Raw genomic sequence first — 12,161 nt, forward strand, 5'->3', positions numbered from 1 at the left:
ATCCTGTCGCGACTCTCACAATGCAATACATGGTCTTGGCATCCGTGAGTGAAAGAAAAACTGGGTAGTTTTACGGAGTACGGAGTACTCCGTACTGCGTATGGAATTCGGCATCCACGTCCGTTCGTTCTTCGTACAGTACGGTCGTCTCGCGAATTGGCGTTCTCAAAGCGGCAATGACAGGCAGCTCGGCGGTCCAGACCCCTGGAACAGGGGTTTGCGCTAAGAAATAAACCGGGGGCGTGTTGGCTCGCGGCCAATGGAAATAACACACCCAACCTGCTCAACTCTTCTGCCTGTACTGTACATACTTAGTACAGTATGTATGTACATACACTAAAGTACACACTACGCAGATACGCAGCACGCTACCGCCAGTCTGCGGCGTGCGATCTCGACCGGCCTCGATCCTGCCAGCAGGATTCCTGCCTTGAGTTATGAAAGCGAGTCTCGATGGTTGACGCAGGACCTAACATGACGTCCCTGCCTGGAACTTGCGGGAGCCCTAGCGCCTCCACCCAAACGGTTGAAGCTAAAATTGGGAGCTGCGAGAGCCACCAGAACCGCAAGCAAGTGGGGAATCGGAAAGATACACTACATTATGCTGTATGTACTGTACATACAGTACTGTTCAGGAGATGTTGAGATCTCGATGAGGGTTACACAGTCGACCCAGAGATTGCACGGCTCGCACACTAGCTGCCTGTGGTCTGCAAAATGGTGTGGTGGGAGTGCTCAGCCGACCCTCCATTGTTCACACCTACCCAGGTACAGTACTACATGGCACTAGCAGGTTCTACGGGTCAATCTGGCAGGTTGGTGCCGAGGATCGCGGAAGGCGAAACAGGGTACGGAAACAGAGCCAGAGGGCGGAGCTGAACCTGGAGCCGTTGAATTGCGCTCGGCCCCACCGCCACCCGTCAACGCTCCCGTCCCGTGTGCCGCTCACTGCACGCTCGGCCGGCGGCAGTCAGACGCCAAGGGGGCCGTTGCTGCGTGTCAAACTTCGGGTAGCATGTAACTAACCAACTCGGTATATCAGAATTAATTAATCAGGAGACTAACCTGCCTAGTGTAACTTTAGTTTTGCGTTCATGTGTACAAGAGGGTTCCGATAAGGGCATCGGCAGCGCCTGCTGCTATCAGATAACTGATCCTGTGCCTGCAAAGCAAGGCACCTGAACCTCCACTGCCTAGCCCATTGTTTCTGGCCCCAACAAGGAACTTCCAGGTTAGTTATTCACCTCTGTTCTAACTTGGGTCGAGGACCGCATACTTGCACGCTACAACCGCGATTGCCGGCTTGGTCTCCATCTGCGCCGCTAATTGGGGGCTAGCGGCGGGCTAGATCTCGCTTTTCCCACATCGATACCCACAATCGCCAGTGCATCCCGGAACGCTGGCGGGTCTCTGGCCGGGCAATTGAACTGACGGGCCATTTCCAGGTTATTATCTCTCCGTACGTCAGTCAGGGCAGGGCATTTAGCAGAAAAAACAAAAACAAAAAAGGGAGCCGTCACCTGCACTATTACATGTCAATGCTGTCAAGACGCCTCCCGCACCCGGCCCTTTTCGCACGCTGCTCCCACCATCATGACGGTGAGGTCGTCCAACGCCGTCGAGCAGGCCGTCGAGAAGGCCCTTGAGCAGCCCGACGTCGGCACAAGAAACCCCGAGTCGCCGGCCGCCTGGCCCCCGAATTCGACATCACCGCTCTCTCCCGCGTCGCACACGACCTCGACCTCGATGGCCTCGTCTGCCTCGCCATTCTCCTCGTCCTCGCCCTTGCCCTCGGCCTCCATTGCCGCGCAAGCATCTACCCCTTTGTCCGTGAACACGAGCGATACATCATCCTCGTCGGACCCCGTTGGGGGGGCCAAGCCGCCCGTTGCCGCTCAAGGTACCAGGTTGCTGACTCCGTCTAGGAGCATGGAGGCGCTGAGGCGCACCGGGAACCTCAGCCGCAGCAGCAGCAGCAACAGCACGGTCCCAGTTGCATCTGCTGCGGCAGGTCCCACTACCAGCGTTAGCGCCATGGTGGAATCGTTCGAGCAGCTGCATAGGAAGAACTCAAACAGTAATTTGGGATACGAGCTGCTCCGGACAAAAAGTGCAGGCCACCACCGCCCACCCGCGCTCGTGTCTCCCCCGTCGACCCTTTCGCCCTCCCCATCCGTCTCGCGTTCTCCCTCGCCCGCCCCTGCCAAAAGCGCATCAGCTGCGAGCGAGGCTTTGACTGGGGACGGTCTTGGCGCTGCAGACCAACAGAAACCCAAAGCGGATGTTGCGCCCCAAGAGCCAAACAGCACCCCCCCGCCGCAGGCCGCCGCTGCAACGTCGAATCCTGCCCCGTCAGCACCGGCCTCGGGCGCCGCTCAGGCACGCGATGGTCCGAGTCTGCCTCCCTCAACCGCCCCTGCAGAATCTCCCCCTCATACCGTCATCGCCGACACCACCTTGGTCCGACCGACGCCGTTTGCGGGCTCGCCGCAACGACGTAGCCGCGCCCTCTCCAACACGATCGGGCAGCCAATTGTTCGCACATCGTCGAATGCGAGCGTGACCCTCAGCCACCCATCTCCCGATTCGAACAGGCTCTCGCAAGCCGGGAACTACCTGGGCAACATCGCCGCGCTCGAAGCCACCGCCGAGCGCCTGTCCATGACGAGCAGCATCGAGGACGCCATCCGCGAGGAACACAACGAACTCAAGCGCAGCGAGAGCCGGCGTTCGTCGGTTCTGCGGACTCGGGCCGCTTCAGCATCCGACAACGGGTCAGTTCATGGGCAGCCACCGCTCTCGGCCGCGAGCAGGCAAAATTCCATCCTGGGGATGAACAACGCTGCTCGGTCGGGTGGCTATTCGCCCGGTGGTTTCGTCATGAGCCCCCATCATTCCATGTCGGCGGCTTCTGGCCGACTGCGGTCGGGCAGCAAGGCGAGCTCCACCGGCGTGCCGTCCAACATTCCCGAGAATGCAGAAGACACGTCTGAGCCTCCGGCGGACCACGAACACCAGCCAGAATACCGCTTCCTCGCGCGTCACGGCCCGGGAAAGGCCTCAACCAGGAGCGTCGCCAGCAGGCTGTCTCTAGCACAGATCGCCGAGCTCGAGCATCCCACTGCCCTGACCAAGGAGGCTTTTGACGAGGCGGACCGCGCCGCTGCGGCCGGAGAATTCCCAGACGTCGACGATGACATTCGCAATAGCGCCCGTCAGATCATCGAAGCCGAGTTCGCCGGTGCTGCGGACGAGCCCATGCCCGAGCGTCATGATCTCCATAGCGGACCAACCCGCCGGCTGCAACTTCACCAGCCGGACCAGTACCACCAGTACCACCCCGACCACCCCGGGCGTTACGGAGCACACCGTCCCGACGATGACAGACCGACAACGTCGGGGTCTGGCACAACCTACGAGCAAGCCCAGGCGGCCTTTGGCGATTTTGACGGAGTGCACTGTGACCCAGATGCCACCGACTCGGCTTCCCAGCCAGAGGCGGAACGCCGGGAACCGCTCCTGCCGCCCCAGCCTGCCCCCGCCCGTCCACCTACGACCTACATCGACCCGGCCACGGGGCAGCAGATGCTCTACTATCCAGCTCCTGTACCTGCTATGCTTAATCTCCCCCCGAAGCTGTCCAAGAAGCCAAAGAAACCGGCTCGGGACACCCGCCACTCTCAGGTCGCCGGCGCCGTGCCCAAGACAGTCCGTCAGTCCCGCTTTCATCTGCCCGACCCTACCGCCGCTTTGCGTGGGAGCGACGATGGTGGCTTGTCTCTGGGATCGTTGCTCGGGAAGAGTAGCGAGGACACTGACTTGACGCCCCGACCTTCTGGGACGGAAGAAGGAGAGGCGGATTGCCTTGCAAGAGCCAGACGAACATCGGAGGCCAGCACCATCCACCCGCCGGCAGGGCAACGCGAGATTCGTCAGCCGCAGCGTCTGACGGACCCCGAAAACCGCAAGTCTCGCCCGATCCCTGCCGAGGGAATGCCGCCTCAGCTGCGTGCGAGTGCCTTTTTCGAAATGCCTTCCGAGACCCCCAAGCTCGAAGTCAAGGGCGGCTCCGCCACGGACACGTTGGATACCCTTCTCGATGCGTCCACCGTGGCACCCGTCAGCGCGTTCACCGACCACGTCTTCGCGGGCAAGTTGGGTGCCGAGGTGTACGGCCCCGCGAAAAAGAAAAAGGCGAAGAAAGCAGCTCCTCAGCCAGGCCCTGCCCCTGCACCGGACGCGAAGGCTAAGCGCAAGACGCTGGTCAAGAGGAACTCTAGCGGCGCCCTGCTTGAGCAAGGAGCCGAAGACAAACCCAAGCGGAAGACGCTTGTCAAGAGGAATTCCAGCGGTAACCTGCTAGACCCGAACTCGGAAAAGAAGCGGGCAAGTCGCTTCTCGCTTTTCGGCACGAAATCTGCACACATCGAATCGGACGACGACGATCGGCCGAAGAGCGGTCGGCATAGCGAACACGACGATGATGATGCCCGGTCCGGAAGCGCGTCACCCGACCAGCTGGCTCCAGACGAGGACGAGGGCACCGAGACAGAGAGCGAGGAAGAAGAACCGGTCTACCAGGGCCCGCCCACAACGCTGCTCGCCGAACTGCAGCTGCGGAAGCAACAGGATAAGCAGCGCACCCGACCGGTCACTAGTGTGGAGGGAATGCGCACTACCCTTCTGGAGCTCAACGCGGTCGCCGAAGTGGAGCGCAAGGCGAGGCATGGCAAGCGGGTCACGCTCGCTTGGGAAGACCCCGCGGCAGTCCAGCAGCGGCAGGAAGAAGAGGACGACGACGACGTGCCCTTGGGCATGCTCTTCGCCGCCAAGGTCGCAGCTCCCGGCAGTGCGAACCGGTCGACGATGGACATCAGCGCGCTCATGAGCGAGGTCCATCGCCCCCTCGGCCTGATGGAGCGCCGCGAGATGGAGGAGAACGAGCCGCTCAGCCGACGCCGCGACAGGCTGCAGGGAAGGCTGACAGAGCAGCTACCAACATCGCTGACGGCGCTGCAGAAGCGCATCAGTCACATGCCCGGCGCCTCCGCCATGGGGACGCGGTCCCAGTCCCGCCTCAACCTGCCTCTGCCGCAGGGTGGGGGTGGGGGTTCCCGCGCCGGCTCCATGGCCGGATCTCGTCCCGGCTCCGCCGCGGGCAACCCGGGAGAGGAGGTCGAGCCCGAGATCGAAGGCGAGACCCTCGCCGCACGCAAGGCCCGCCTCGCAGCCGAGAACCCGCTCCCGCGCGCCAGGCCGGTCAGCAGTTCCTTCTCCGCCGAACTGCTCAGGGAATTCGGTCCCGAAGAGAAGAAGACGGAGGCGGAGGAGGCCGAAAAGAAGGCCAACCATAATAGTGCGCACAGCCGGACCACCTCCCGCGATACCGCCGCCAGCGGCGCCTCGGTCCCCGAGGAGGAAGAGACCCTCGGCCAGCGGCGGCGCCGCCTGCAGCGCGAACGCGAGGCGCGCGAGCGCGAGATGGCGTTTAGCACCCTCAACCGCGCCGCCACCCCTCTGGGCTTCCAGCCCAACACGGCGGGCACGATCCGCCCGGTCACTCGGCCCGGCCTCAACCCCTTGACCACGTCCTCGGCCGCTCCATCGACGAGCTTGTCCCAGGCCCTCAACGGGGTCGGCGGCAGCCGCCCGATGACCATGGACCCGCGCGAGCAGGAGCGGTTGCGCCGCGAGGCGGAAGCCGCCCGGCACCAGCGCGAGATGGAGGCCAAGATGGCGGCGCTCAGGGCGCAGATGCCGACGACTCTGGCAACACCCACGGCGGGCGCCCGCTCGGGTGGCTTCATGGGGGGCATGTTCAACAACGGTGGCGCCGGGGCGCGACACTCGGCACTGGGGATGCAGCCGCCACCGACGGCGCAGTATCAGCAGCAGAGGACGAGCACGCTGCTCGGCGCGCAGGGTATGGCGGGCATGCCCATGGGTATGTACGGCGGGTCGACGCCGAATCTGGGGGTGTATCCGAACGGTGTGGCCCCGAGTCTGAGCATGAACGCGCTGCCGCTGTCCGGAGCCTCGCCGGGGTACGGCATGCCCGTGGGCGCTGGTGGTGGCCAGGGGGGGCATATGGATATGGTTGAACGATGGAGACAGAGCGTCATGCCTTGATTCTAGGCGGTCGGAGAGAAGATGGTCACACCGGTCCCTGGGCGAAATACAGGAAGCTGGCGGGCATGTCATAAACTCATAAACTGGTGTGTTGGGGGGGCGGGGGGGCGGGCATGGAAACAGACGGGGTTAGATGGTTGGCCACAGCATACTTCCTTCCTCCTCTCCTGCCTTTGCAGGGTAGTTCTTAGTTAAGGCATTGCATAGCGTTGCGGGGGTTCCTTTTTGTGTAGTTAGACAATTGTAATAAGACTTTCTGGCTCTCATTACCCGAGTAGGACAAGGTTGGATTGAAAAGGGGGGGTTGAGCAGGAGAGGCTCCCGAAGTACGGGCTACACTACGGATGCGGTATCCGCCGAAGATCTTCTGTAAACTCTTTCTCGTAGCTATCCTCCTCCTCGACTGGGGGGTCTTCTTAGCCATCTTGAATGTTCATATCCCGCAATCCCCACCCCCGTCCAAAGCTCTCTGGTTGCTTGGTTTCTGGGTTGACTGTACGCATCGGGAGCAGCAGAATAGATTGAGCAAGTGAACAGGGTTAGGGTTGTTCTGCTGTTTCGTACCACGAGTGCAACCCACGCACGCGCGCCCTGCCCCCCAACTTCCAAAACCATTCGACCATCGGCGCGTTCGTCATCCTTCACCCGACAGCCATCGAGCCGCACAACCCTGACGGTGGCGGCTACACCTGCCCGTTGCCGTCGCGACGGAACAACAACAATCTGATGGCGGCCAGGACACGCCGTCTCCGGCAATCATCCGCAACGACGCACACGCCGCAGCAATGAACCGCACTCCTTCGTCGTCGGGCCTGCTCCCGCTCCCCGGCGCTCCCTCGTCTTCGTGGGCCCTCTACCGCGCCCGCCTCACTGCCCTCTTTCGCAGCCCCGATGTCTCTGTCGTCGCCGCCTTCTGGCTGTTTGGTGCGTCCCCCCTCGCTTTCTCTCCGAGACCTTCGTTCACCGTTTTCCTCTTTCTCGCTTTCCTTACCGCCTCCCTCCCTCCCTCTCTCCCTCCTCCTCGCCCGGAAAGCAGGCGGCCTTATCACCTCGAATTGGTCACCCCCCCGGCCATCGCGAAAGATGGAAAGGTCCGCAATCCGCAAGCTAACAACCCGGGCTCTCCCAACCGCCCGTGTTGACAGGCCTCATTAACAATATCCTCTACGTCCTCGTCCTCTCGGCCGCCCAGGACCTCGTCGGCACCGCCGTGCCCAAGGGCGCCGTCCTCCTCGCCGACGTCGTCCCTTCGTTCGCCACCAAGCTCATCGCGCCCTACTTTATCCACCGCGTCCCCTATGCCTTCCGGGTCTGCGTCTTCGTGACCCTCTCGTGCGCCGGCATGCTCGTCGTCGCCGGCGCCCCCGCCGACGGCGCCGTCGGCTGGAAGCTGTTCGGCGTCGTGCTCGCCAGTCTCTCGAGCGGCGGCGGCGAGCTCAGCTTCCTCGGCCTGACGCACTACTACGGCCACGCGAGTCTCGCCGCCTGGGGCAGCGGCACCGGCGGCGCCGGCCTGATCGGCGCCGGCCTGTACGTGCTGCTGACCGGCTGGTTCGGGCTCGGCGTCAGGGGCAGCCTGCTGGTCGGCGCCACGCTGCCCTCCGTCATGGTGCTCGCTTTCTTCGTCGTGCTGCCGAGGGCCCCGCTCAAGGGCTGGAAGTCCGGCTACGAGCCGGTCGGCGATTGCGAGGGCCTGCTGCCCCGCGAGGAGGACGAAGGGTTCGAGGACGTGCCCGCCGGCGCGGCGTCGGCGGGGTTGCTCGCGCCGGGACCGTCGGTGGCGGCTACCGCGTACACGCACACGCATAACTCGCATCATCACGGCGCCGCCGCCCCGGGCAAGACGACGCCGTCTTCGTTGTCGTCGTTCTGGGCGAATGTGCGCCGGGCCCGGGCGCTCTTCTTCCCCTACATGCTCCCGTTGCTGCTGGTCTACGTCGCGGAATACACTATCAACCAGGGCGTGGCGCCGACGTTGCTGTTCCCGCTAGAGAAGTCGCCCTTCTCCGAGTTTCGGGAGTTCTACCCCTTCTACGGTTTCCTCTACCAGCTCGGCGTCTTCATCTCCCGCTCCTCCACGCCCTTCGTCCGCATTCACCACCTCTACTTCCCCTCGCTCTTGCAAGTCGCCAATCTCGTCCTCCTGACCCTTCACGCCCTGTTCAACTTCATCCCATCCGTCTACATCGTCTTGCTCATCATCTTTTGGGAAGGGCTGCTCGGCGGCGCCGTGTACGTCAACACGTTCGCCGAGATCATGGAGAAGGTCCCCGCAGAGGACCGCGAGTTCAGCCTCGGCGCGACCTCGGTCAGCGACAGCGGCGGCATCTGCATCGCCGGTTTCGTGGGCATGGCCATGGAGGTGTGGTTGTGCCATTGGCAGGTGAGCCACGGGCGGGACTACTGCCGCCGCATCGAAACGAGTTGAGAAGTGTGCTTCCTTTTCTTGTTGATGCTCGCCGCCGGATTACCAAAAGAGAAGAAAAAAAGAAAAAAAGAAACAACAAAAAAAGAAAGTCACTGGGAAAGTTTTCCCAGAAGCATTGGAAGACGGGTTCGTCAAATGCGGGTGCCATAATAGTGTCCCACTGTTTTTGACTGCCGTCGGGAGTTTGCCTGCCCAGACAGGGGCGCTGGCTGGCTTGGCTAGCGAGCGTCAGGGCAAAAAAAAACCATGAATGCCAGGTCCAGACCGAGGCTCAGTCTGCTTGGTCCTTCCATGTTTTGCATATTCAGGGGGTATAAGGCCAGTCCAAAAGCAGCCATACCTACTCAGGTTCGGTCCAAGACCATTTATGTGCTGCGCACCATGGGAACGCTAGGCGTAACATCGAAAGACATTACCCAATCTGCCAAGATATTACTTCTTAGCTTCCATGGGTGTACAGTACTCTTTCCCCTCAACCTTCTGCTACGGTCCGCGAAAGCAATACAGCCAGACTTGAGCTGCAGAGTCCCAGTGCACAGTTACCTAGGGTCTAATGCTATGGTAATCTGCGTAAGAGCACTGGATTACGGATCTGAGCAGGTGATGATTCCCTGGCGATGTTCAGTAGCCGAGCTGGGCCATAACAGCGCCATCGGGTAATTAAGGCCCGCAGAACAAAACAAAAGGGGAAAGAGGCTCAAAAGATCAAGAGAGTCCCCAAAATTAAGTCTCTGGGTTCGTTTGTCATTTCAAACTTCCGCCGTCTATTCTCTCACTCTAAAATTGCCAGGCCTTTCCCTCTCCTTTCCCCCTTCTATAGCAACTGCTGGAAATCATGCAATGAACCATCTTCACGCGAGTCACCCGTCACCCCGTTCCATGGCCTCGCCGCGCGTATTAATGGCCGAAAGCCCTTCACGTCTGCCCGTGCCTCTTACACGCCGAGGACTTGATCTGCATCTTGTGGTTGGTGAGGCAGATCTGGCTGCCCACGATCGTGTCGTCGGCCCTCCAGCATTTGTCGAACACCTTGCCTGTACTGCGGGCGACATCATTGCTGAAAAGACGGGGAGGCGGACCCGCCGCATTAGCATGATTTCGTTACATTAATTACGGAGTAATTACATTACATACATGGGCTCGCTCGAGGAGCAAAAGGGGAGTAAAAGAAGGACAGTGAAAACATTGGAGGTCCCAAGGTGCTTGGTGATATAGGAGCAGCCTTGGTCTAATTAGTGGACCATGAGCGCCGCGGCTCGAAACTTTTCTGATGCCGAAAAGCTTGTGGGTGCAATAGACTGCTAAGGCAGAACCTCTTCGGTTGTCGCGGGGGTATGTTGAGAGCACAAACGTGATAGGGGGATACATAATACGCCAGGCATTAGGCCACGAACATGATTTTGAACCGACAGGCATCCGGACTGTAGAGGGGAGGGCGGGGCGAACACCGGACTGTATCATATGACCTCCACCACGTAATTATACTCCTAACAGTTGTATACGCGTGCTCCCTCTAAGTCTAAGGTATTCGAGGGAATTATACGGATAGGTGAGAAGCTTAAGGTCAGGTAGAGGATTGGAAACAGGTAGCAGCTTAAGGGTTTGTTATCGCTGTCCGATGTCTTACTAAGCATATATAGGTAGAGTAATAGCTATCGTCGCTATAAGTAGAGTTGTAAGTCGGGGTCGAGTATAAGTATTAAGTCGCCTTGTAGGGAGGCTTGCTTACTATAGACTTATTTGTAGTCAAAATATCACAAATGGATAGATTCGACTATATTAAATTGAACTATATTGAATGAACTACATTTGATAGATTTAACTCCATTGAATTGAACTCTGATGGTGGTTGGAGGGAAAAGAAGGGGTGAGCGCGCACATACGTGGTATTGATCATAAGCACCTACCTTAAGGTAGCTGAGGTACCGCTAGGTAGGTACTGTACCTCACTTGGTCGTCCAAAGCCATCAAAGTCTAGCACTGATTCAACAATTACACCATTAGTGAACATATCAGCTGGTCGTCCTAATTATGTTGTCTTGGCAAGACCGGACGGTGCCGGCGAAGAGGAGTAGTTGTGGCTCTGCGTCCGATGTTTCGTCGACAAGACGTCACCCGAGCAATGGTCTGATTAATCCGCAATCGCGCGCGATAAGACGCGTTCCAAGTAATTTGTCATGCCATCTTCCTAAACTGTCTTTTTGTCCCCCTTCCACAGGCGGTCTTTCTCTGAATTGTTGTTTCGTTTTCGTTCAAAGATCACCTAATTAATCAACATCACCCTACTTACCAAGGCTTTGTTTACCGAATTTGGACCAACCCATATCTAAACCAAATGCAGGAACGGTTGATCACCTATGGGTTTTCTTTGCGAACCTTCGGCCGACGCTTTCTAAAACCACTGGCGGTGTGAGGAAGCCGGAGCTGGCTTGTCGTTGACCATGGCGCTGGGCGAGAATGAGACTGGCCCGGGAGGCAACGAGAGCGCCCCGGCAACGTCGGCCTATGCTATTGTTCTGATCTGCGGGGGCATGGTGGTTATTTGCTTGATAACGCTGCTTGCGTCTTGGTAAGGGCATTCCCCCGAGCTCCTCGAACCAACACGCCAAGGCCGCCGCGGGGGGCGGGGGGGGGGGGGGGGGGGTCGCCTGCCAGCACTCGTTGTTAACAGAAAGGGGAATCAGTCGACCGGGGCTCCCGACGAGAGATGACGACGAGGACGTGGAGAGAGCCCGTATCCCTTTTCGGCTAGAGACTCTAAACCGCGTCTCCCCGCCGGCGATTTATCGGGAGTGGAAAATAGGGCCGAACAAGAGCCAGCTTCGATTTCCCTGGTCCATGACGTGCCTCACCTGGTAAGCAGGAGCCCTCAGTGAATTTGCCTCGGTGACAGCGGATGCGACCGGAGACAGGGGCGCTAATACGTTTCGGTGTTCTCTCACCTACCCACCTAAACCTGGACCCGAACAGCGTTATCTGCTTGGAGCCCTTCCAGAGCTCGTCAAAAATCCGTTGCTTACCGTGCGGTCACCTTTTCCACTCGGTATGCATCCTGATGTGGTTCCTCAAGCGCCACAACACCTGTCCGATATGCAAGTTCGACTACACTTCCGGCAGACGGGCTCGCGCCTCCCGGGCCCGCAGCAATGGGACGAGACGGCTAGGACCTCCGTTGAGCTCGGGCCCGGATTCTGTACGGTTCCTAACTTAAGGGTTATCTTGCTCTTGGATCGAGGGGGGATGATAGCGGTGTCGGAGGGGCTCGCGCGAAGATTCGGTGCTGTCCCGTGTAATTACGGTAAGCCCGGTCATGATGCCCGTGTTTGTCAGCAGGCTGCAGAGCTATCTGATTCATCTATTTTTGAGGTGATTATTGTTGGCTCCAAGTGTTAAAGCACTATAACCGAGAATAGTTATTATATAATAGTTAGGGAGAGTGTACATAGTACTACCCACTTTGATATTGTCAGAAGCTGTAGAGCTTCTGAGAGTATTAGCCACATACGTGCCATAGCGTATGAGGCGTCGTTGCCAACGCATTGGCCAGTTCCTTTGTCTATAAATATTAGTCGTTTTGTCTCCTTTGTAGATAGTTTAACAAGGC

General features: G+C 59.2%; 3 protein-coding genes across 3 annotated transcripts; all 3 read left to right on the top strand.

Annotated features, from left to right (window-relative positions):
* The first annotated feature begins 1,418 nt into the window (after positions 1-1,418).
* Positions 1,419-6,231, top strand: MYCTH_2313073 (uncharacterized protein). The gene has a single exon (XM_003667294.1). The coding sequence runs from the start codon at positions 1,594-1,596 to the stop codon at positions 6,127-6,129; it is 4,536 nt and encodes a 1,511-aa protein (XP_003667342.1). The 5' UTR covers positions 1,419-1,593; the 3' UTR covers positions 6,130-6,231.
* A 524-nt stretch (positions 6,232-6,755) lies between these two features.
* On the top strand, positions 6,756-8,680 carry MYCTH_2313074 (uncharacterized protein). The gene is made up of 2 exons (XM_003667295.1): positions 6,756-7,053; positions 7,275-8,680. Exons 1-2 carry the CDS (start codon positions 6,915-6,917, stop codon positions 8,555-8,557), a joined length of 1,422 nt encoding a protein of 473 aa, XP_003667343.1. The 5' UTR covers positions 6,756-6,914; the 3' UTR covers positions 8,558-8,680.
* A 2,318-nt stretch (positions 8,681-10,998) lies between these two features.
* Positions 10,999-11,768, top strand: MYCTH_2113962 (uncharacterized protein; the record flags this gene model as incomplete). Its single annotated transcript, XM_003667296.1, has 3 exons — positions 10,999-11,126; positions 11,242-11,412; positions 11,528-11,768. 3 exons carry the CDS (start codon positions 10,999-11,001, stop codon positions 11,766-11,768), a joined length of 540 nt encoding a protein of 179 aa, XP_003667344.1.
* Positions 11,769-12,161: the final 393 nt, after the last annotated feature.

This window comes from Thermothelomyces thermophilus, chromosome 7, assembly GCF_000226095.1.
Source record: "Thermothelomyces thermophilus ATCC 42464 chromosome 7, complete sequence".
In the NCBI taxonomy this organism is placed as follows: Eukaryota; Fungi; Ascomycota; class Sordariomycetes; order Sordariales; family Chaetomiaceae; genus Thermothelomyces; species Thermothelomyces thermophilus.

Bases quoted from the DNA above. Each gene is read 5' to 3' on its own strand.
- MYCTH_2313074 (XM_003667295.1), top strand. From the start codon at position 6,915: ATGAACCGCACTCCTTCGTCGTCGGGCCTGCTCCCGCTCCCCGGCGCT. The intron at 7,054-7,274 runs GTGCGTCCCCCC...CCGTGTTGACAG, and splicing joins CGCCGCCTTCTGGCTGTTTG to GCCTCATTAACAATATCCTC.
- MYCTH_2313073 (XM_003667294.1), top strand. From the start codon at position 1,594: ATGACGGTGAGGTCGTCCAACGCCGTCGAGCAGGCCGTCGAGAAGGCC.